The 26472-nt window shown below is 40.3% G+C and overlaps 1 protein-coding gene across 5 annotated transcripts in view; it reads right to left on the reverse strand.

Annotated features, from left to right (window-relative positions):
- St6galnac3 (ST6 N-acetylgalactosaminide alpha-2,6-sialyltransferase 3) overlaps nt 1-26472 on the reverse strand; it is a 495747-nt gene that overhangs the window by 55337 nt on the left and 413938 nt on the right. Inside the window, exon 4 of one of the 5 annotated variants that reach the window (XM_063258122.1) lies at nt 13642-13684. The exons of the other annotated variants lie outside the window; for them this stretch is intronic. Coding sequence (XP_063114192.1) covers nt 13657-13684 — 28 coding nt within the window. The 3' untranslated portion in view covers nt 13642-13656. Of the gene's footprint in view, nt 1-13641; nt 13685-26472 lie in introns of those variants that run through there. 5 annotated transcript variants of the gene reach the window in all.

A 26472-nucleotide genomic window follows, 5' to 3' on the forward strand; every position in this document is an offset into this window, starting at 1 on the left:
ATAGAATTATGAACATTTTCTTGCCTACAGTTTTATGAAAAAGACAGAGGTGTCTATCTAGAGAAAATATTTCCCATGGGTTATTCTGCTTCCCCCGTCACTCACCCTCTCCTACTCCTAATTGCTTCAAAGACTGCAGGAACATGACCAGACTAACTACGCGTACCTCCCCAGGGGTGTAACACCAAGGTTACATTCACAGTGGCACCAGTAGATAAAAGTGCTTAATTTTTCTTTATGCTTTCCGATTTTCAATCATTATTTTCTAAAATGAAATTTTATTGCCCATATGATAGGAAACTAAAAAGGAAGGAAAGGGAAGATAATTGCCTTGGCAAAACCACATTATATATATCGGGTTGCGTTGCTGCAGAGTCAAGAGGATGTTTTTCCTTTTCCCCAGGTGGGGGAAGCACAAGGGATGTGACACAGGTTACAGAAAAGGGGCTAAGCATGAGGAGCTGCCCTCAGATGGCGCAATGCACACACAGAGCCTGCTCCCAGGGACGAGCATGTTGCATGTTGATATGCAACATGCTGCTACATGGTGACCAGCAACAGGGGTTCTACGTGGAAGGAGGAAGCAGGTGACTCAATGACCTGTTGGCCGGTTTAGGTTGCCTTTGACATTTCATCAAGTGGCTGGATGCTTGTGAGAGGTTCTGAGGGGTAGCTCCACTTGCTCACACTGGTGGTCACTTAACAAGTGACTGTGGGGGTCAGAGGACTCCTTGAAAGCCCTCAGGACAAGATATGGCCAAGTGACTTCTGGGGTTGGTTCAGCATGGCCTTGGGCCAGGAGCGCAACTGAACAACGGAGTCTTTCCCCAGGACTCTTCGCACCTCACTTGCAATCTAACCAGGGCCATCTCGGAGGAAAACCAGTGCTTCTGCAGAACTTAGTGGACGAGACCACCCAAGCTTCTCTTCAGGTGATAAAACAAGCAGTTTCATTTAATCTCCTAGCAAGTTTCATTACTAAGTCACTACCTAGAACTGTTCAGAATGCTGCCTCCTTGTCTCCTCACCAAGCTGCGAGGCTAACAATACTTTTGACAAGCTGAAGAATTCCTTAGCTGCCTGCTGTCTGAGCAACAAATTTCCTTCATCAACTAATTCACTAATTTGGGGCTTCTTGAGAACTCAGCTAATTTGCACGAACAGGTGGCTCATTCCATAAGTGTTCAATAAAGATTCACACATGATTACACATACAGCATGCCTTAAAAACAAATGAAGAAATGTGTGTATTTATGGGGAAGCTAAAGAGACAGACAAGAGATTCTTCAGCAGTTAACAGTGTGCATCTGGCAAGCTGGCAAAAGTCTTCCAAAAACTGGTGGGGGAAGGGCACAGAAGCTGGTGACAGAAGGATATAAAGTCCTTGTCACATGGACGATTAGCTGTTCTTGGAGAAACTACCCAGAAGTGATGGATCCAAAGTAAATAAGAAACTACTAACCTACAGCTTCACTGCTATTTTTTTTTTTTTTTGCCTTATTCTTACGTTTACCTGGTCTTGAGCTCATTTCTTCATGCAACATTTATTGAGAACTTAATGGCACTTTATGTGTCAGCACCGTTCCAGTCACTGTAATCAACTATCTCCTTTCATGACAAAAGGAGGAGCGAGTGTGTTACGCGGTTAAGGATGCATTATCTCCTTTACACACTAAATTAAGTGCGGAGACATTACTGGGACAGGTAAGGAAAAAAGAGGATATGTGTTAAAAAACTTGTTACAGCAATCATTGTGCCAGTTGCTCAGACAAAAATATTTAAAGAAGAGAATGACAACAACAATTCTGGTGAAAGGTTTGTTGAATTTAATAAGTTGACTATTTTCTGAAAGAAGATATAACTTGCTTAGGAAAACTGCCTAACTTATGAGAAAAACAAGATACTAAGTGATTTTCTGTCTTAGTGTATTTTGCTAAAAATGGTAGTTATTTTTGCTGGGAGTTGTGCAAAAGAACATAGAATGTTCTCTCCTGTTTCTTAATACTAGGAAACCTGGGTGGATGTTGCATAAACCATTAACTTTAAACCAGCAGAACCACACAGAATAAAGGACAGTGAGCACCACAATAGTTTTGAGTTAGCACACACCCAGCAGGGTGATAATGAATTCAGTCACTTTTTATAATGGTAAATGAAGTGCACCAGCTAGCCCAGACTTAGGGACCCTTCTTTCCCATTTATAACCCTAGCTCTCCTTCTGTTCCTTTTTATCTAGGAAAAAGAAATGTTAGCATTTAAAAGACAGTGCTCTGAAAGTTTAAAATAAAAGTTAACAGAGGTGATGAATTCAACACAGTTCTGTAACACAAACATGATTTCTAAAAGAAAGTGGATCCAGTTTCTACAACTGGTGATAAAATCATGACTGTGAAAGTCCTTCAACTGGTACCTGGATCATTGGCCTGTATCAATTTGAAAGCTACTCCTTTTGAAAGTAGATAGATATAGAGGTACCTATATATAGAAGTACATATATGTATATATATATATATATATTGTTTTTCTTTTTTTTGGCTCAAGAGTATAAGAGAGGACTGGCAAATGTGAGGTCTTCAGTTTGAATTCTGGTACAAAAAAAAAAAAAACCAACCCCAGTAAAGACATGATTCATTTATTTGCTCTTTCATTAATTTGTTAATTTGTTTTAAAAACATTCACAACATCTAATGAACCAGGTATCAAGAGCTCAAATGCTACGAAGGCAAACAATGTTATTGCTGGCTACAATAAAAGGTTAGCAAGCTCTAAGAGAGGGTTTGTGAACTTCGGGGTGGGTCTCATCCAGATTTCTCAGCAGAGCTAATGACACATCTGAGAATACAGTGAAGGTGGTTGAAGATGGGGTTTGGCTGTAGAGAGCCGCTTGACAGCTGAGAAAGAGAAGGCACAGAGTGGTTCAAAAAAAAGGGTACAATGGGTTATGGAAAATAATACTCGTTCCAGGGCTGCTATAGAGATGGGAGGAGGGAAGCACTGCAGGCAGGAGTTAAGTTCAAGATGTGCATTGCTCATTGTCGGAGAGGAGCCCCTGCTTAGTGTGTCTACCCTGGCCAAGGACTTCACTGGCCACCTGCTGACCACAGACCCTGGAGCATGGCAGGTCTTGAGGCACTCATGGTTAGCACAGTGACCGGTTTGTCTGTGAAGAATCAGCACTGCTCCACCTCCCAGAACCTTGGAAGCACCCCTCCTCCAGCTCCCAGGGCACCAAGCCTGCCTGCTCTGCTGCAGCCCCTCAGGAGCCGGGGCTGCGGGAGCTTTGCCTGCGCCATCAGCGGTACGGTGGTGGCTGAGCCAGCAGCTGTGGCACAGGCCCGCTGTGGTCCCAGTCCGGTTGCGCGCTGCCAATGCCCTCTGGAAACAGGCCTGGTGGCCAGTGGCACATAGAGAGTGCCCACATCCTGCATCTTCTCCGCTTCAGCATCCCCTGCTCACAATGGGCCTGTGTTTGGTGCTAGGGAGTAGAGGTGGCCCAAGAGGCTGTGACCCCCTTATCTGGGAGCTGGTCTGGCACTGATGCCCTTTTTATGGACAGCTGCACTGTTTGAGGGGGAAGGACAGGCACAGCCTTCGCTGTCTCCCTCATCCCTTGGCCCTTTCTCAGACCAAACAGGCTTGCAGTGCTGGCTGGAGAGGGTCCCAGGGCCAGGCCCCTTTGGACCATTTAGTGCTGGCACTGCTCTTCCATCCACAGAGCCTTCCTCGGTAGCTCTTCTCATTCTGCGCTACCCTAATCCTTACCATGAGGCACCACAGTGGGGCCAGATGCTTTGGGCTTAGCTAGTGTGCTTGGACCCAGGTGCCTCTACTGGACCTAGAGCTCCTGATTAGATCTAAGCGGCCCCCAGGTCTTGGCTAAGATCTGCCTGCCTCCTTTGTGGCGCTCGCTGCCAGAGACCCTCCTGGCCACAGACTTGCCAGGACATCTGATGCAGTGCCCTGGTGTGGACCTTAGCCGTGCTGCTGTGGGCTCCCGGCAGTGCCAGCTAAGCTGACTGAGATGGTTCTGTTCACCACTCAGTTTCTCTGCAGGATCCAGCATCGCCTCCTCCCCCTTGGATGCTCATTTCGTCCCCCAGGTGCCTCCTGCCCAACTGTGAGGTTAAAGGGAGCCCTGCTTCTGCTAGCTGGCAGACATGGCCACTCGTGCCGAGGCAGAGGTTTAGCATTATCCCATTGGCAGCTCTGGTCCCATCCTTCCATATCACCCATCACCTCTTCTCTCCAGGGGTCGGGGTACCTCCTCTGTAGCTTCAGGAGGGTGTCATCTAGTGTCTGTTCTGGGAATGGATAGCCAGAGGTGAGCTATGGATGTCCACTCTGCATACCCACAGTTCTCCCAAAGGAAGGGGTTGCTGCATTGCAGGAGAGTCCTGGGTTGCTCGGCCCCCTTTCCCAGCTTCTGTACACCTCTCCCTGGAACTTAGCCATGCTCTGAACCCTGGGTACCTGAGGTATCGGCCTTGCTGGGAGAGCTGCCCTTGCCCATTCCACACTATAATCTTTGGTAGCATTATCCTTCTATTCTGGGCCCTGAAGTCCCAGGCTAGAGGGAGTTCTTGTGGGAGGTGAGGGAGATGCTGAGGGGTTGTTTCCCAGAGGCCAAACTGGAACTGTATCATGTGGTGTCATGGTATGGCCCCCCCCTCCACCATCAGCCAGGTTGAAGCCCAAGGCCTCTCTTCATAGCTGCTTTCCACGGGTAAGAAGGACGTAGGCCCGAGCTTTCTTCTCTCCTATGGTCCTGTTAGCTGGGGGAGTCTGCCTCCTTCCTCAGCTGCTCCCAGTGGGCAGCTTTAGGCCATTCTCTCCTCCTTCTGTATGTGCCACGGCCAGTGGGACAGCAAGCCAGAGACCTCTCCATGCCCAGCTGACTGTGTCTTGTGTGCCCCTGACCCTACTGCTGTTGGCAGGAGGGAATTGGGAATCAAACCCCCACCCCCAGTCTCAGAATTTCCTATCACCTTCTTAAATATCTCTAGGGTCCTGCACCCTAGGGATTTATTTCCTCTCTCTCCTGAGGTAGGCAGGGTCCTGAGAGTAAGACAAGGGAGTCTGGAGCCTTGGGCCTCTGACAGGTTCATCCCACGGAACCCTGCAAATGTGCAGTTGTTTATATTGTGTGCCTGGTTTGTGAATATACCCTCTGTACTCAATAAATAGGCTGTAGTCCCCAGGGAAGGCTGCCCATTCGCCTCTTTCCCTAAACAAACAAACAAACAAATGTCACATATGCTAAACTAAGGTCTAACTAAGAATAGCAGGAAACTATTTCTTTGATGTGTAATATGCTGGGTTTGCATTTTGGAAGAGGCTAGACCAGAAACAAAAAGAGTGTTTCCAAATTCAGTGGAGAAGTGATAATGAAAAAGCAGTGGAAATGACAAATGCACAGGTATGAGGCAGAGAAGACAAGATCGGGGGTAAAACTGCATCAAAGAATAAGTTCAAAAAATTTGGATAATTAAAATTCTCAGGCTGGGGATTTAGCTTTGTGATATAAGGACCTGCCTCGCAAGCGTGAGGTCATGAGTTCAATCCCTGATACCATAACAAAACAAAACAAAAGATTCTCAGGTCAGGATTAGAGCCCCTTCCATCAGAAGCGAAGTAAGGTGTTTCTGAAGAGGTGAGCAGGTGTTCCATTTTGGACTGTTGGGTTTCAGCTGTCTACCCAGGACTGAAATAGAGACATCTTAGGTCACTGGTCTCGTAAGATCTCAGCAGGTGAAGGCTGAGAACATGAATATATAAGTAGTGCATGGAACCACGGCCTGGCTGAGGTCACTAGGGAGCAGGTGTGGAATGGAAAGGGAAAGCATCAAGGCAGAGTCCTAGGGAGGATAGTATTTCTGGATCAAGAAAATGAAGATAAAAAGGAGGCAAGGATAGGAAAACATTCAGAGTGGGAGTTCCCAGGACAGAAAAGAGAGCATTTGATAAAGGTAGATGTGTCAAATGCCCTCGAAAGACAGAAGTGAAATAAATCGGATACACAAGATTAAATATTGCAAGGTTTCTGTTACATGAGAATCCTCAAGTATAAATAAAGAGCAAAATAAAAGACAGGTAACAGGAAGTAGGGAGATAGATCTTCCTCAGGCAAGGGGAAGGGGATCAAGAGATGGAGGGGATGGGAGGCGAGAGAAAGGGGGTGGAAAAGGAACCAAGGTGTAACATGCGCATATACCAACTCCCCACGATAATGCAAACATTATAAACTTCAAATGTGTCCTAAAAAAGGAAGGGACTCAAGAGATGGATAGAGGGTGAAGGAGGGAAGGATAAGGGGTGCAAAAAGAAATCAAGATGTATTATACACATGTACCAATTCCCTACAAGAAATTAAACACACATTATGTACCACATGGAGTATAAAACAAAAAGCTCATGTACTCTGGCAACAAATGATGCCATTGATAAGTTTGTTGGTGTGGTGTGTGAAAAATCAGTGGTATGCGTTAGAATAAAGGAGTCTTTAGAGAAGAAAGCATCAAGGTACATACTGTTTTAAATACACTTTTAAATAGCATGCTGAAAGGATGGACAAGTTTTATCACAGTGTTGAAAGGAGGATTCCAACATTGGGAAAATAAAAGATAAGAAAAGATGGATGTAATTAAACCAAACTTGATATGTAGCATGAGGAAAAATCAATAGTGCACAGAAGTAACTGAAGGTAAAGGACAGAAAAAATATAGAGACAAAAGTAAAATAGGGCCCCTTGGTTTAGGGGCAGAAGATCTAGAGCCCTGGTGAAGAATTGCCCATTACTATATATATATATATATATATATATATATATATATATATGTGTGTGTGTGTGTGTGTATATATAGCATATAAATATATATATATATATATATATATATAATATACTTTCCTATATCATATATATCATATATCATATATATTCCAGGAAGGTATATGTTTTGTAGAGATAGTCCAAAAAGTATTACATTTCTCACTGATTTAAAATGAACATTAGTTTAACCAACACAAGTGAACACTCTTCATAGATGGCTGGATTCACTACTCGTTGGATTCACTACTTCCTAGATTAATCCATTATTTCTGTATTTTACAGTACGGCCCAGTGCTTCCTCAGTGTTCCTGCTTCATTACAGAAAATGGGTGGTGCTGACACCTAGCCTCAGACCGAAAATGATCCTCGATTTGGATTGCGCTGACAGAGATGAGATGCTGGATCACTTGGTTCTCAGAGAAAAGTAAATGTGAAAAACCGATTCTCTTAATTGCATGAAATCCCTCTTCCCCCTTACCACAAACGCCACAGAATTTTCATGTCTTTGAAAGAAACTTTCTGATGCTAATCGCATAAATGATAAAATGCCTCAGTGAACCATATGCCCTGCAGCACCCAATCACACTGAGTTGTTTCTAGTGAGAAATCCGATGTTCGAGTTACAACCTAACTGGTACCCATAAATAATACACTGCCAGAAAGGAAGTTGGAAGAAATTTCTTAAGTGCTGTCCTAGGCTGTCTTAATCGCGGTCCTAACAGGAGAGTCATTATTTGGGAGGATGCGTGTGTGTTTTTCAAGCAATCAGGTTTTTCATATCCAGACAGCACTTCCTCCGAAGATGACTTGCTAACACAGTTGCATTTGCAAGCAGCATTAACATGATTTTATTTTGCATGTGTCATTTAGATTCGCCTAGGAGTTTTGTTTTGATTTGTCTGGGCTAATTTTGCAGCAGGACAAACCCAGAAAAGTCTTCAGTGGTTGCGACTCACACAAAGTTCGGCTGGCAGCCCTGTGCTTCCTGAAATAAGTGGCCTGCCATGTTTCTATTAATTCATTTCTGCCAAGCCAAAATCCAATTTCAAGGTGGAATATCTCCTCCTCCTCCTTGCATTTACTGAACTTGTTTTGTACCAATACAAAAAAAAAAAATATGTCTGGGAAAGAAATGTAACTTGAAAGTAGAGAAACCAGTAGGGTGTTTTTGTTTTGTTTTGCTTTGTTTTTGTTGTCTTCACTTCAAACAAATGTATGTTTAGGCAGCACAGACAGCGGTGGGTGTGTGGCCCTTCACTCATTTCCCCCAGAGAACAGTGTGTTAGCTGCTAGAGAAGGGGTTACTTTACTCTGCAAAACGCATATCAGGCTCTCTGACAAGCAGCGGTCATTAAGGTCTGCTTTGTGCCCTGTTCTAGCAGCCTGGGATGCCATCCCTTGGGGTACTTTAACCCCATTTACTCTTCTCAATTTTCCTCTAGGTTTTTAGCTATAAGAGGAAAAAGAAAAGAAATTAAATTAACAGAATCCATTTGGAAAATGAAGCTTTTGTAATGGGTTCCAGGAAATGTTTAGAGCAGCCATTGACTATGACCAGCATTTCCACTCAACCCAAGATGACTGGGGCCATGATGCTTTGGGCCAAACCTGGATTTGAGGCCCCAGCACTTGTGGACACCTGCACGCTAAGTCATGTACCCTATGAGAGGGATGCACAGACCCTTCCCATCGCCTCATTTCCACACTGCAGAACCTCAGTGTGCTCTTGATGGCTGGGCAAAACCTGCCACTGTACATGGGGGATGGCACTGTGTGTCGGAGTGCGTGTTATCCATGGGTTTGATGCAGTTGGGCTCCCGTAGAGATTCCAAATTACAATGTGACCACACGGGGTTTACAGGCGGCTCACATGCTGAGAGACAGAGAGATGTTTTGCCATAAGAGCATCAGGAAGATAGTACACACTCCATGCAGAAGCAGGCTTGGCCGCGAACCCTTCTGGAACATCTCCGCAGACAGCTTGGGTGTGCACAGAGGATGTGAATTGCTTACCATACAAATCAGCTCAGTCACTGGCAGGGATGTGGAGGGGTCCTGGAAAGAAGGCCGGACTGCAGTTAGAGGGCCTATCCTAAGCACCTGTGGCCTGATATTTGCAAGCCATCTACTTCCATACTTCACACACAGGGTACAGTGACACAAGATGAAGAGATGCAGGAGGCCAGGGAATGCCTGGTCCGCACGGTGCGTGAACCAAGCCCTCTGGCATGCATGTGAGATACAAAAGTTAAAATAGGATTCCTGTGGAGTTTAAAGTATTTCTTTTTTTCTTTAATTTCTCAAGCTTCTTCTCCTACTGTCATCAAAAGTCAAAGTAGCAAAAATCTTATTTTTAGACTACAGATGGGACTACTGAGGCACTGAAATACAGGGTTATTTGTGTAGGGCAAATATCACATACACCCATTAGACAGCCCGTGGTGCTATTCCAAATTCACTTTCCAAGCTTCCAAGTTGGGGAGGCAGGTCCCGTCCTAGAACATGCTCCATGTTAGCTACAGAGCTCGACCTCCCTCAGGACTGGCTGAAGAACTGTCAAGGTAAATGCCTCAAATGCACACTGGGTTCTTGGGAACTATAACACAAAACATCCACAAGAGAGATCTATTTCCCATAAGTGCCTGTTTGATTTGATTTGGGCTGCGCAAAGGGTATCTTTGAAATATCAAAAGCCTTAAAATGGCAACGTTATTAACTACCCTCACATTTGGAGTGGCTGCCTTGTGGTGCTGCTTGAAAATGTTTTATTGTATGAAAGGAAGGAAAAATATAACTCTTCATAACACTGTTTTGTTAGTTTTAGTATATCATTAGGGAAGAACTTTCATTTTGCTTATTTTTCTAGTAAAATGTCACAAGAAAATAACAATTGATACTTGCCGTTTCTTTTGTTATTATTCTCCTGTTGGTACCTTACTTTGCCAGTCATATCAGAGTAAGGTTGTGATTGACCGCATGAATGCGCATAATTTTAGAGTATATATCAGTTTTCATGGTACATTCAACCTGGTACTGACATTTCAATTGGATGTGTTATGACGCTATAAAACATTAAACTAGGAATCATAGGGTATCATGATTTTAAATAACATTTAATTTGGCTCAGAAATCTCCTGAAAAAGGTACAAAAATATCACTTTTGCTTTCCATGAATAATGGAAAAATATTAATGCCCTTTGTTACGCTCTCTCCTTTCTGTCCTAGCTACTCCTACCCCTGAACCTCCCTTCTTCCATTGATGCTTATTTATTGAGTGAGGGCTGTGTGGTCATCGGCTAAGATTTTCTGAGACAGAATGCTCAGTTGCCAGGATGTAGAATTTTCTGTGCTAAAACAGAGAAATCCTTGGAGAACTGGGGTGAGTTGGCATTGACCTTGGGGTCTACCTTGTGCCAGGTGCTGGGTATTTGCAGTGCATAAAGTAGACCCTTCTCATGTGATATACTTTCCAGTATGGGGACAGAAAAAGCACTCTGACAACATAAGTGCTAGAACAATGAATACAACAGGATGTGAGAGAAAGTGATGAAGAAGACAGGAGGACTTTTGTTTTGCGTGGCCCAACATGGCCTTCTGCCTAGGTGACATTTGAGTAGGGTGCTGAAGGATGTGCAGGAGTGAGACACAGGGCAGCTCAGGGGAGAATCATCGCAAGGTCCTGAGTCCGGAGCATGCAGGAAGGAGACCTGTGTGCCCAGAACAGGCAGGTCAGTGACGGGACCTAAGAGCCACTGCCAAGAGTGTGAGCATTTGTGGAGTCTCATAAGAAAGTCACTGAGATGTTACTTAAGACTATAGATCCCCCAGAATGAAAGATCCAATCAGTAAATGGGCAATTGAAATGAGCAGAACCTCCTCAGAGGAAGAGGTACAAATGGACAACAGATACATGAAGAAATACTTAGCTTCGCTGGTCATTAGAGAAATGCAAATTAAAACTAGACTGATTCCATCCTGCTCCAGAAATGATGATCATCATCAAGAAATCAAATAATAAAAATGCTGGCAAGGCTGAGGGGAACAGGAAGCCTTTCACATTGTTGGTGGGAATGTAGACTAGTGCAATCACTCTGAAAATCAGTATTGGAGATTTTACAAAAAATGTAAAATACAAATTCCATTGAACCCAGCTATTCTTCTACTATGTACTATCCTAAAAGATTAAAGTCATCGTATCACAGCCAGGCACACCCAGGCTTATGGCCCCCTACTTCACCATAGGCGAATCTTGGAGGCAAAATGTGGCCTTTGCACACCAGGGAGCAGGATTCTGCTGTAAAGGAGGACAACTCTGGGTCATTTGTAGGAAAATGGATGCACTTTGAATCCATAGTTTTAAGTGAATTAAGTCAGGTATACAGCTTACATATTGCATGATTTCTTTTATATGGGAAATCTAAAGTGTAAGCAAACCAAAGAGCAAAATAGAAGATAGACAACAGCAAATACAGAGACAGATGAAAAGGAAACCAAGGGATACTGGGATAAGGCAGGAAAGGAAGGAAAGGGTCGTAAACGTGATTGAGATGCATTATGTTCTTGTAGCAATGACCCATAATGGATGTTTTGAGCATGTACTGCAAGCATGTCCGAATGAAAAAATAATTTTAAAAAGATTATATGAAAGGTTCTAGTTGCTATGCAGAGAATAAATCAGTTAGAGAAAACAATAGGAGACCAGTTAGTAGATTCTTGCCACAGTCCTTCTATTAAAGGCAAATTTGAGTTAGAATTGTTGTTTACCTTCTAATTGTTAAGCCAAGTCCCATCTAAAAGTTATTGTTCACAACAAGCTATGTCACTATTTTAGAATGGAATCTGGGACATTCTTAGCAGTTGTCTGTGCTCCAGGAATCCACGTGGCACCCATCTTTCCTAGTTACCTAATACACACTGTTCAAATGAGAAAATTTCTTCAAAAATCTCTGTTAAACAAAGATAAATGTTCAATGTACCTACTAGTTTCTCAGGGATGTCAGTTAAATCAAACTGTGTCTTGGAACAATAACTAAAATGAATAGAGAACACTGTTCAAAATGGAAACATTTTCAAAAGAGAATGTGAAAAAAAGACTTCCTATGAGTCTGATAGTAGAGATAATAATTTTGAATTATTTTAGTGTGCTCCTGTCTTCAGAATTCTTTCATGCACACATCCAGCCAATAATCCCAGGGAAGACCTATGGAGGTCAGGACTGCACAGGTACAGGGGTATTGATGTGCAGGTTTAGCTATCCAGGTCCTTGGTACTGGTGTAAGACAATCGTTTTAAGCAACTGATTCTGTTCAGGATGACCAGGACTGTCTGAGGTCCTTCAACTTCAATTAACACATGACCATAGCCTGCATCTCCACTGTCCCCAAAAGCCAATGTGCTGTTATTGGGATCTGGTGAAACTTTAGATAGCAGAAGGAAGTTAGGTCACTATGGGGACAACCTTGAGGATACTGAGATCCCATCCCTTCCTCCTCCTCTCAGTATTTGCCTTCTGGCTACCATGAGATGAACAGGCCTCCTCTGCCATATACACTTGCCCTGATCTACTGTGTTATCCCTAACCCAGTGCAACAAGACCATGTGTCCATGGATTGAAACTGTGAGCCAAAATAAATCTGTATTTCTTTATCATTGATTGGCTCAGGCATTTTGTTATAGTGACAGAAAACTGGCTAAGAAACACACTAAGAATTTGACATGAACCATATATCAGACATATTTGTGCTGCTTCTATAATGTAGAATGGGTGGTTTTGCTGTCATTTCTGTAGAGGGATGAGGCTAAGTCCCAGGAAGAAGCACATGGCTTAGAGTAAGAAAGCATGATAAAATGAAAGAGCCTCTTCTTTCCCCAAGAAATAAATTTCCCTGTGGGAATAAGCAAGGAGACAGTGTATTTAGAGAAGATCTATCTTCATGTTGCCAGCGCGGGGTGGAGGAAAGGTGAGGAAGAGAGGACCATCGGGACATAGGATGGAGACCACTGTGGTAGCTCCATCAAAGTGGAAAGGCCTGAGCTGAGCTCTCCATGATGTGGAACAGAAGGTACGTGGAAGCTTCTTTCCACATTCTGAAGGCCAGTAACAGGAGAGAGCCTGTCTGGAGAGCTTTGAGGGGACTTCTCCTCCATTGTCATAGCATGGTCACCCACTTACCCACAAGAGTTCCAGAAAACAGTACAGGCACCATCAGTGAGATCAGAGTGGCCTCCCCTCCTGGACGAGAGAACTGAACTTGCTCCTGCCACACACAAGATGCCATCTTTGGGAACAAAAATGGTGAGAAGAACTCTGAAAAGGCCAAGGGTTTTCCCGTAGGGGAATGTTTTAAATAGAAATAGAACTAAGAAGGAGAACTAGCACAATGGCATTTCTCTACCACCTGGGAGGAAGGTGAATGCCCATAAAAACCAGGCTAGTTTCAGAAAAATACAAGTATTGCTTTGACTCTGCCTATTTGAGTCTGGTGCGTTTAATTGTTGATCTTACTACTTTGACATTTCCCGTGGATCCACCACAAGTTTAGCTCTTAATCCCAAATCCAGACTTGAGGGGAAGGTTGAAGTCACTGCTGTGGTGTCTCTTGAATTAAAAGTACTCTGTAGGTGTAGATCCGGGTTGTGTGGGGCCTAAAGACTAAGGGATTTAGACAGTAATGGACTTTAAGAAGATTACACATTAGGTACAAAAATAAATACACAAGGTAAGAAATAAGACATGACAATTAGAGATCTATTGGAGAATTAGAGATTTCATTTCTTGAATTCTACTACCTTTTTTCCTTCCACGGAAATGTTTATCTCTGGTACTTAGATTATCCCCATGGATGATCCTTTTCTCTCCTACAACAAGAGTAGCAGTATTAAGTGCGATTAGTAGCAAACTGGCAGGTCAGAAGAGCACAACCTACTTCCTGTGCACAGTTGTCCTTGCTGGCAGGGCAGTGCATCAAGGTCATCCTGTGCCCAGTCCTACACCTTTTGCTACACCCCTCTATCTGTTGTCCTTCTGGGTCTTGAGATCCATAATGGGGGAAATAACAACTGTTTCCTACTGCTGAAGGTAACATTAGGAACATTTACTATCTATTAGCCAAAGAATCTTTATGGGGGTAGAAGGGAGAAAAAATATTTGCTGAGCATTCTCTTACCAGCTGTACTAATAACCATTCCAGGGACTTTACTTTATTTTTCTATGGAGAAAACATTTTTGCTTCATATTTTCTCCTAATAAAATCAAATAAAACATATATCAAACAGCTAAACAGCACGGTTTTCTCCACTGGGTAAATTAAATAAGACAATATATGTGAAGTACTTTGTAACTATACCATGCTAAATAAATGTAAACTATTGTTATTATTGTTATTGTTATTCCTTTACTGCTTTGGGGCATAAAAGTTAAATTGGTTTCTAAATATGCCTGACTTCACCATCAGGGGTTGCTGAGACCTAAAAATCCAATGTTATCTTCCTTTGGGGAATAATGAAGGAATTATATGGGTAGAAAGAACAACGTTTTTAAAGAAAGTGTCAGAAATAACCAAATGAACATGACTTCTTGCAATACCCCAGACAAAAGAGGCAGCAAACACTTGCCTCTCTGGGTCTGGCTTTTGTCAGTGCACAGAGTGACGCAAGCTTCCAAGCAGATGCACCCACGTTTTAATCTCATCTTTGGCTCAAGCCTAACATTCTTTCCTGCCTCTTCCCAGCTCTCCTGCCTGCCTCCTTTAGGGAGATGTTGCCAAATAAGATTGAAAACTCATTGATTTTCCATTTTGATCCAACTACATTGCTGGCTGTATTATTCTTCAGTGATGCTAGTCAAATATTTAATGGAATCTTAAGAGAAAAATTCAGTCTGTGTACCATAAACATACTCTTAGTTTGCCTGGAAGGGTCACATCTTGATAAAGCTGAATTTTGGAATCCTGAGAGTATCTTCATGGTATTCCAGAAAGATGCCTTCAGTCAACACCCCACATGATACCAAGGCACCATGCCTTTTTTTCCACAGCCAGAAGCTATTTAGAGTGAGACATTTGGTCCAAACCTCCATCAGGCTAATTCCTTCATCTGCACATCTGAATCACAGTTTAGGTTTTCAAACAAAGATGGCGAATCTGACACTGAGTCTCTCTGACCTTTCTTGGGCAGACCTTTACATATTCGACATGTGCAACAACATTTATGGCTTATGAAATAAACAAATAAATATTTCAACATTATATAATAACATATAACAAAGTTATATAATAGCATATAATAACAAGACAGAATTACCAACATGTGATGAATGTTGCAGGCAGGTGAATTATGTCTCAAAGAGTAAAATCATTTAAAATGATTCCCCAGCTGTGCAGACTTAACTCAGGAGATGGCAGACTGACATGGCTCTGGTGTTCTTTAAGAAGTGCTAGTTACAGAAAAGACTCTGATGACTTGGGAGACAGTCCGTCTAGTTACTGCCATTCTGTCTCTACTGTATCATTCCCAAAACCGCTGTGCAAATTCAAGCCCTGCTTATCATTTCTCTGGACTATGTTTATGCCTATATCTATGGTCTCAGTCTCTTTTGACTGTGATTCTTAGGGATCTTTCTCTTTATTTCCTTGTTAGCAGTGTCACTGTGATATAACTCACGTAAGTCACCCACTTAAAGCAGGCTCCGTGGAGTCTAGAATTTTTACTGTGCTGTGCGTTCATCACCACAATCTAATTTTGGAGACTTTTCTCATCATCCCAAAGAGAAACCCTGTAACTATTTGTGGTCACTTTTTACTCTTGCTCTGATTTCTCGACCTTGATTGCAGAAGACAATTAACTTACAGTCTTGATAGATTTGCATCTTCTGTCCATTTTCTATAAATCATATAATATGTGGGCTTGTGTGTCTAACTTGCCTCTTTTAGCATGCTTTCAAGATTTATCTACTTATCATTTACCAGTATTTTTACTGCCAGATCATACTGCATTGTGTGAAAGTATCACATTTTAAAAATCTATTTGACAGTTGATAGACATGTTGGTTGTTTACACTCGGGTTGTTAAGAATAATGTTGCTTTAAACATTCATGTACACATCTTGTGTGGATATATGTTTTCATTTTTCTTGAAGTAGAATTACTGAATCCTATGTAATTTCTATGTTTACACTTTTGAAGAATGGCCAGTCTAGTTTTAAAAGCAACTGGGCCATTTCATATAGCCATTAGCCAGGTATGATGACTCAGTTTCTCCATCTTGTCATTACTTATTCCAAGTTCCTATCCTGGTGGGAATGGAGAGGTTACACACTGTGTTTTGATTTGTATTTTGCAGATACCTATTGACCATCTATATATTTTCTTTGGAGAAATTGCTAGTCTAATCTCTGAAGCATTTTTAAAAGTATGCTGTTATGATTCTTTACATATTCCAGATACAAGTCCTTAATCTGATGAATTTATTTGAAAACATGTATATTTTCCCATTCGAAATTGTCTTTTCTCTTTGTTCATTGTGTGCTTTGAGGCAGAAAATTTTTCAGTTTCAGTAACGTCTTATCTAATGTACTTTCTTGTCACTGAGATACAATGCCTAACACCCAACTTAAAAGCTGAGAAGTTTAATTTGTTTACAAATTCAGTCTCTAATCAGCTGGCTTCAAAGCAAAGGCACCATGGTAGAAGGGCATGGTAGGGCAAAGATGCTTATTTATGGAGGACAGGAAGTGGAGCATGGAAAACCCACTGGTGAGGGACCAGTATCCAAGGTCATCCCTCCATGACCTACCCAGACATGCAAAGGAGGATTCTTCACTAATCTGCTGTGTTTCTTAATCCAGTGAGGTTGACTTACCAAGATTAATGATCACATCTAATATTTTTTTTTATTGTTGTTGCTTGATGTCAAACATCAGAAATGATTGCCTAATTCCAGGTCAGAAAATCCTGTATTTTATTCTAAGAGCTTTATACTTTTAGTTCCTATATTTAAGTCTAAGGTTCACTTAAGTTAATGTTTGTGTATCACGTGAGGTAGGGATCCAACTTAATTGTTCTTACACATGCATATGCAGGTGTCCTAGCATCATTTGTTCAAAAGGTGATTTTTCTTGTACATTAATCTAAGGGTTCACTGGACTTCTTATTCAAATTTCCTCAGCAGTGTACTGCTCCTTATGGCTGTGGATTTTAAATTTGGACTTTGTGAATCCCACCCCCAGGAGATCTTTCATGAGAAACTTCACTGTGTTCTTATCCTTCAGCACCTGCTGTGATCCTCTCACTGATTTGCTCACACTCACTCCTTGGAATCACTAACTTACAACTGATAGCAAGAAGAACCCTTTATGTAAAGGAGTTACCAATTTCAACCTAATCATTTTATAGCTAATGGGAATGAAGTCTAAAGAAACTAAGATTCAGTCCTTACTATTTGCCTACTTTGCATTTGTTGACATTTTGTTCTTTAATTAAGTAACTCCTTGTGTATTTGTTTTATCTGACTGATTAGATCATAATTTTCTTGAGTATCTATAGTAACTTCATTTCATTTGATATTTTGGTGTCTGTTGCATTAAAATACATACTTACTCTAATAGGCTGACATTTCTATTGTCTTCCTAAATTGTCTCCTGATATTATTCAGGAAAGCTTTTACTTTTAAGAGCATCTAGGCTATTTTATAACTGGCAATAATGAACTAGTCTGTTTCCATTTTACCGAAGAGACAGGATTTAATCTTCCAAAAGACACATTTAGGTATGCTTGAGAAAATTACTAGATTTTTGTGAACTTCAGTTTCAAGCTGTAAAATAACCTAAAACCTACCTGGTGTGTTTCTTCTTGGGTATTAGACAAGTGCTTAATGTTTAGTGACTGCTTGCACATGGTGTCTGCCCAGGCAATGTTAATTAATTTTATCATATAGTCATTCTGATTACTAGAAAAATTTCCTGGTTAGCATCCGTCATGAGCAGCACAAGGACTGAAAAGTATTTTTGTTTTCATCCACTGAAGCAGGTCTTCATCAGCCCTTAGTTTCTCAGATTGCCAACTTTCTTACAAAAAATATAAAGGCGTAGAAAAACACACACAACAAATACCTAACAACCAATGGTTTCCTCCCACCCCACATCAAGGCACATGTATAAAGAAGCTGGTTTCATTAACTAAGTAAACCTTGTGGTTCCAGAGAAGGACAACCCTATGTCTAAGAGCATACTCTCTCCATTAAGAAAGAACATTCCCCCATGTAAAGCATCGTCCTTAGAAGAGTTCTCCCACCGATTTTCAGGTTTAAGGTTTTTCCTCTTCTTTTTGAAGCTGAGTAAAGCTGGCTTAATTGGCATTTTCCCCTCCTGTAGCAGAAGTTTGGGGAAAGGATATATATCCAGAAATATAACTAGATATCTTAACGGTAACCTGAGAAGCTTAAAATTCACAGGTGTACTTTATCTGTCAAAAATGGAAACAGTTGGCAAAGGCAGGCCATAAAGGTGGAGATTTAGTGTCCTACTGCGTGAATTGTTGCTGCTTTCCTATGTTTATTACTTCATAGTTAATCAAGGAGATAACTCCCAGGAGTCTTTCTTCTTATATGCTACATGATGAGGGGGGAAGGAGAAAAAATACTCTCTTTGTAACATATTTCCAATTGGAATAAAGTATTTGGTTCACAAATCTTTAAATGAAGGAAAGGCATTAAATGTTCTAATCAATTTCTGAAATCTTCTTTTAGTCAGCAAACCAGGCCATCACATGATTATCATTGTGTCTGTACAGTTCTTTTAGTACAGTAATTTCTCAGTAATTGTATGCTTATGTGCCCATAATTAGGACAGCTACTCAGAAATAGGACTGCTCAGCAGCCATCAAAACCATATTTCTGCATTGGCTTTGCATTTTGCCATAGATAGTCATTACACTGAAATAATTTTGTGACATTGAAGCCCTAATTATTGAGCAGAACATAGCTGCTTTGATGAGCACCAAAACTACAAAAGACTACATGTATATAAGACACCAAATGATGCAATTACCAAAGATAAATACAGCAAAAGTGACAGGAAGAGATCAGGACCAGAACCATTTTATAGCACCCATCATCCTTTGCAGCATGCTCCCTGTGTGCAAGGAGCAGCACCTAGTTACTCTGAGCAGTTAAGAGCTTAGCCTCTAAATGATTCTGGATACTGGGGTTATCAGGTCTTTAGACAAATGGCCAGCATGATGCATCTCCTCAGCGAATAAGGTCATTAGGGGATGTGATTATGTTGCCCCAGAAATGCTTGACTGATAGATTTGCAAAGTTCACAAGTACATCAGAGAAGACTCAGCTAACACTTCTTTTCACAGTCCAAAGTAGCAAAGATAACTCTCACCATCCTCTTTTCTCTCCATTTACATTCTTTGTTATCACTATACAAGTTTTATGTGCTTTGTCTTTTAAAAAAACATAAAAATCAACCCAGACTTAACTTCAAATTATGTGAAATTAAATACATATATTAATGATTCAAAAATCTCCATATTTCTTTGTTTTAGAAAAAGACTCAGTGTTTCTTTGAAACTTCTTTTTTGGTACTGGATTGCATCCAGGACCTTGCACATGCTAGGCAAGCACTTAGGTTCAGAGCTGCACCCCGCCTCTTCTTCAACACATTCTTGAGAATCAGTGACTATTCTCTGAGAACTGAAAAGACGCTCTCAAATATCTCTTAGTTCATCCATCCAATATTAACATATGTAAAATAACCTGTTATAAACTTAATAGATACTTTAAAAAGTATTTAGTGAAGTCTAGCAGGTTTATAATCTTAGTATACTTGGAATAAAAGAGAATTTCCTAAACTCAATGAATATTATCTATACAAACTTATAGTACGGATTCAAATTATAAAAAAATAATGAAAGTTACTGGCAGTTTAGATTAAGACAAGAATGTCTGCTATTGCTACTTAAAGATAATGCTGTTAGAAAGTCTCAGTAAATATGATAAGACAAGGGATACAAGTGCAAAAAAGGAATTTGATATAATTGGACAATGGCTCATGATTAAAAACTTCCAATATACAAAAGAGGTCTGTGTCACAAACAAAAGTTATGTCACAAGCTGTAGTCAACAGCTTATCAAATGGGGAAAAATTTAAGTAGCTTTCTGAGCTCAACTTTGTGTTCAATATAATATTGGGTATCATAGTCATAACAATAAGTCATGATAAAGAATTAAAACGACACCAAATAGGAAAAGAGAAAACAAACTACTGGTAGTTGAAGACAGCATAATTTTATACACAGAAATGTTTAGTGACTCAACTAAATATCCATACCATAATGTCTCTTGTTTTCTTCAAAATAGCTGTCCTGGTTTAAAATTAAAATTATTTTAAAAATTAATAAACAATTTCAAGAAGGTTTCAGAATGCAAAACCAGTGTATAAGAATCAGTAGTATTTTTATGCAACAATAAGGGCATTGCTGAGAAAGAAATCAGGAAAACAATCCCATTCACAACAGCCACAAAAAAATACTTAGGAAGCCACTTAACCAAGAATGTGAATGATCTCTACAGCAAAAATTGCAAAGTGCTGATGAAAGAAATTGAAGGTGACACACGTAAAAACACAGTATGCAATGTTGCTTGACTGGAGGAATTAGTATTGCTATTATGTACATACTTTCCAGAGCATTCTACACAGTTTCTATCAAAATACCTATGAGATTCTTCACAGAAATAGAAAAAAATTTGTGTAGAAATTTGCATGGAACCATGTAAGACCCAAAAGAGCCAATGACAATCATGAGCAAAAAGAACAAAAATGGAGGAATGATAATATCTGGCTTTAAAACATGCAACCAAAACAACAGTTATCATAAACACAGACAAGTACACCACAGAACTGACTAGACAACCCAGGAAATCCACATATTCACAGCCAGCTGATTTCTGATGAAGGCAGAAAGAATATTCACTGGAGAAAGAAGTCTCTTTAATAAATGGTGTTGGACACTTACATGCAGAAGAAACAAGCTAAATTCTAATTTCTCACCATGTATAAAAAGCAACACAAAATGAATCAAAGGCTAAAATAAAATACAAGACCCTGCACTAAGAAATTACTAGGGCCGGGCGTGGTGGCGTACTCCTGTAATTCCCGCACTCGGAGGCTGAGGCGGGAGTCTTCTTGCTAGTTTGAGACCAGCTTGGATTACAACGTGGGCCCAAGGCCAGTCTGAACTGCATTGTGAGATCTTGTCTCAAAAAGACAATAAATACATAAGTAAATAAATAGACTAAGAGATTACGGAAATAAAAGATAGAAGAAAGATACCGTTCTAGTCAAATATTTTTATTAACCTCCAAAATACAAAGAAGCAAAAATCTACAAATGGAATTACATCAAAATGAAAAGATTCTGCATAGGAAATCAAGCAATAGAGTGAAGAGGTAGCCTACAAAATAGAAGAAAATAATTTGCAAAGTACTCATCTGACAAATTAATTTTCAGAATATATAAGGAACACACTGTACTCAGAAGAAAGAAAGAACAAAAGGCGAATGATGTGAATAGACATTTCTCAAAAGAAAGTATAAGAATGGCCAATAAGCATAAGAAAACATCACTAAGGGATGAAGAAATGCAAATCATATACACAAGGTTATCTCATCCCAGTTAGAATAGCTACTTTCAAAAGAATGAAAAACAACAAACACTAGCAAGGATGTAGGGAAACGGAAATTCTCACACTGTCAGTGGGAATGTAAAGTAGTGTAGCTATTTTTTCGATTTCCTATTAACTTGTTTTGAAGTCCTGTAGTACTCCCACGATCTTGTTTTGCCTGATTAGACTCTGTTCCATTCTATATGATAGTATCAAGTTTGAAGACATAGGCAACTACTTTGAAGACAATAAGATTCACTAAGATACCCATTCTGGTTTGACTATTGTCTCCTTTGGAAGTCCTGTAATGTTTACAATGCCTAAGTTTTATTGGTCTTGTTCTCTACTGTTTTGTCCAACTTTATAATATCTAATAAGATAGACAATTCTTTTTAAGGAAACAAGGGACAACGTCGATAACCATTGTTGATAAACTTGTACTCTGTTCTACACCATGTGCTATGTCTATCCTTGGTATTGACTGACAGCTTTGTTTTGCCATATTTGACTGTATTCTTCCCCCCCCCCCCAAAGAAAGTAATAAGCACTAAGGAGTAATAAAATCCAAGATGTGTAAATTTTGTTGTAAAAAAGAGGGAAAAAAAAAAAAGAAAAAGAGCTCTAACGGATATAACAGCAAGTGTGTTTGGGGGTGTTAAATAGCTGACTTTATCAATGTTTTTGGAACATTGAACACAGCTGTTTGCAGTCTCCCTGTTTGAATGTCCACCTTGTGTTCTTTGATACTGTGATTTGAGGAACTATTTTCAAGAAAATAGTGTGTAATCTACTAGCAGGTAATTTCTTACTGTTATGGTTTTTTGTTTTGTTTTGTTTTGTAGTTCTGTATTGCGTGTACCCTTACGCCGCTTTGGTTTGTTTTGTGTTTTTCTCTTTTTCCTCTTAAATAAATAAAAAAAAAAAAAAAGAAAAAGAAAATAGTACGGGGGTTCTTAAAAAAACCCTAGAAATAGGACTACCGAATAACCCAGCAATCTCACCAGTATGTATGCAGCCAAAGGAACTGAAACCAGCATGTTGAAGAGATATCTACACTTGCATGTTTTTTGCAGCACTATTTGTAATAGCCAAGATATGTGATCATCTGAGGTCCCTATCCACAGATGACTGGATAAAAATGTCTTATAAGCATTAGACTTATTTCATCCATACATGTGAATGAAATTCTGACATTTGCAGCACATGGATGCAATGGGAAGATTTCATATTGAGTGAAGTTAGATACAGAAAGACACACAGCACACATTCTTACTGATTTATGGAACCTAAAACACTGACCTCAAAATAGTGGCGAGTACAGCAGTGGTTAGAAGGGTCTGAAAAGTGTGTAGGGTAGGAGTGGGTAACAAATACAGGGGTGCAATTAGAGAGGAGAAATAACTTCTAATAATGTATGGCACAGCAAGATAACTATGAATGACAACAGTTAATTGAAAATTTTACAAAAGTTAGTGGAAAAGAGTTTGAATAGTCCCAAAAGCATGATAAATGCTTCAAGTGATACATATACCCATTAGTCTGATCTATTCATTACACCTTGGATATATGCATTGAAGTGGCACACAATATCCTATAAAAATACAATTATTATTTTCAAATAAAAGTAAAGATCACAAAAAAGCTCAAAACACAGAATAATAAGTTGACAAACTTTACTGCATTAAAATTTAACACTCCAATTCATAAAACTAAATCACAGACAATATGAAAATTTTAGTATCGATCTGGGAAAAGACATTTGCAAGGCGCGCAACAGAGGGTTGCAATCCAGAATACAAAAGAACCTTATGAATCACTAAGAAAAGAGAATTCTCACTCCTCAGAATGAGCAATGGAAACAAACAGGTGATTTTCATAGTAGGAAACTGATTGACCAACACACTATCACAAAGTACTCAGCCTTCCCTCTTCAGAGAAATACAAAATAAAACCACTGTGACACCTTCTTATATCAATAGATTGACAAAAACTCTAAATGCTATTGTTGAATCTAGAAACAGTCTCATTTGTTGTTCATGAAAGTATCAATTAGGACAAGTATTTTGTAGAATACCTTTGGCAAATTCAAAGAAATTTACCTCCCTTATTCTGTAAATTTGTTTCCAGCTATATACTTTGGACTGAGAAACTATCACAGGTCCGACAAAGAAATCTGTAAAAGAATGTTAATTGTGTGTAGCATTATTTGCAATAGGGATAAAGATTGCAAATAATGAAAAAGTTTGTCAATGTGAAAATGAATTGCAGTATATTCATACAGCAAAATACTATACAGGTGTATCTCACCGAACACCAGTAACAAGATAACCCTAAAGGTGACACTTTCATTATTCATATCATTCCTATGGTGTTTTAAAAAACATACTATTCACATGCAGTTTAAGGGTATGAAAAATGCCCTATAATTTTTTTCTGGTTGATGAGTCTTTACAAAGACAGTCATAGTGAAAAAGAAACACAGAATAGCCCAACCAGTCTGTTTTCAGGGTATTGGTTACTTGCAAAGAGAAAAAGACAGATGCAGGGAGCCAGGGAAGAGGACACAAGGATTTCAACTTCATTTGAGATTTTATTTTTCTTCAAATATAACATTAACAAACGTCAGGGCCCTAAGGCAAAATCCGAGCATTGTACTGAGCTGTGTGGTGGAAATTGGAATACTCATTATCTTATTTCATATACACTTCTTTTCATATTTGAAATATTTTATAATAAATACAAAGAGGTATGTATACCTTGAATTTTAATAACCAGAATCCTATTTTCTCAGGTGGTTTTGATGTCTGATCATCCCACAGTGAATTTTTTTCTTTTTTAATCATTTACAAGTCAACCAGCCCCGAATTCAGGAGACATTTATTTAGTACCTGCTCTTCACCAGGACAAAGCTAATACATTATCTAGCTGTGTGTTACTATAACGAAACACCCAAGGCAATAAATTTACTGGGAGAAAGGGTTTACTTTAACTCATGGTTCTGGAAATTTCAGTCCAAAGTCCCTTTGCTTTGATCCTGCAGTAAGCATAGCACAGTCATGGCAGGAGCAAGTGGCAGAGCAAAGTGACCAACATCCTGAGCCAAGAAGCAGACAGACAGACAGAAAGGGCCAAGATCCAGAGACCCTAAAAGCCCATGGACCTTCTAGTAAGCCCCACCTCTCAGAGGTCTGCAGCTCCCAATACCAGCTAGGAATCAAGACTTAAGCACATGGACTTTTGGGAAAGCTTTATCCAAAGAACAGCAGTTAGCTCCAAATACAGAACTAGTGAGAGAAACAGCTGTGACTGATCTCTGTCCCAGGGGACCTCTAAGTGGACAACTATAAATTGTAAATGCCAAGAAGAGAAAAGTAGGGAGCTAAGATAAAGAGCGATTAGGACCAGAAGTGGGGAGCAGGAGACACCCTGGTAGACAGAATTTTGGTTGCCTGACAGTATTCACATCTCTTTCTTTGTTTTTCTCTGTTATGGAGGCTGGGAAGCCAATCATGACTTTTCAGAATCCCTTGTAAGTGACACAGTTCTAACCAATTACACAGAATGAGGCCAGCCTTCTTGAATAACAATGGAAAGCCTCACCGGAAGAAACAGTGCGAATGAAAGCCATTGGCATGAAGGTGGAGCACAGAGCTAGCTGGACGCAAGGTTCTTGGTAACACTGTGGAGTCGTGGTGCCATTTAACTTCTGGCCTGAATATCAGTCAGATGAGTTCATAGCTACTGGCTTGAGCTACAATGTGTACAGTCTTCTCTGATTTGCAGATCAAATCATCTTATTCATAGTGTGGACTTTTAGAAGGCGCAACAATTAAATTGAGAGGAAAAGATTAAGAGGGATCAGCCATGTAGAAAGCAGGAACAACACATTTCAGGGGCTTGGCATGCTGGAGGAACTCAAGGAAGCCTGCTGAGTTTGGCCCCTAATAACAGCAGTGTGACTTGCTTTCCATTTGCCAGGAAGCTGAACACTTGACTCCCTTAGGTGCTAGGTTAAGAACCGTTCAGTTAATAATTTGTAAACAAAGGCGATTTAATGGCACCAAGGAGAGTTGTTGTTTTAGAGGCTCCTTTCAACAAAACAAAGAATCAGCTTCTAATTCAGACACTTTGATATTCACAGTTGATTTTCAAAAGCGGATCTCACCCTGAGTTTAGAAGTACAACTTTCTCTGCCTCCTCCTAGCTCTCTAAGGTAGCCCTGGAGAGGGCGATGTTAGCATCTTGTTCTCTTTGACATGAAATAAATTGCAATGATATGATTTAACCAGAGCCCAGCCAAGCATGTCTTAGGCATTCCCTGTGCTACAAAGGTTTCTATTTTGTTCTATATTTGTCTGAGTGAGAAGAGGCAACTTCATTGTTGAAGAGTCTGACTTGACTCACCACACAAATCCAGTTCCTTTAATCCTGTCCTCACTGCCAGTAAGGAAAGCACTGGCTGACTTTTTAGTGTGCTTCCAATTGGTCTACTTCCCAGATCTCATCCCCTTTTGGCAAATGAAGGTGGTTTTATAATATAGTATTTACCAAGCACTTAGCTATGTAGAATGCCGGTTCAGGCATGAAGCCTATTGCTTGGGAGAAAATGTCTACTTTCATCTGGAAAATCTTAATTGGATAGGTATCCTGCGAGTTTCCACGTGGCTATTTTAGAACACACCTGGGTATTTAATATTAATTTCCAGGCCTCTCCCTTCTCTTCCCTTTGGCTGTCTGCAGCTAAGGCATAGCTATTTAATCCTTTTAATCTTTCATCAGCATCCTTTCTTTGGGCTCCTGGATTCATTCACTGTTGTTGCTGTTCTCTGCAAACCTCAGGAGCTCTCCCTGTCTTGTAGTGGTGGGGACACAGTGCGTGGTGCCAGGTGCGGCTCTGTTAGAACTGTCCACAGAGGACCTGTTATCCGCGTCCTTCTGCACCGGCAGCTCCAACCTGGACTTGCCTTTCATCCTGCCAGA

The sequence above is a fragment of the Cavia porcellus genome, unplaced genomic scaffold (assembly GCF_034190915.1).
Source record: "Cavia porcellus strain 051 isolate PalLab524CR breed Dunkin Hartley unplaced genomic scaffold, mCavPor4.1 scaffold_1, whole genome shotgun sequence".
NCBI classification, from domain to species: domain Eukaryota; kingdom Metazoa; phylum Chordata; class Mammalia; order Rodentia; family Caviidae; genus Cavia; species Cavia porcellus.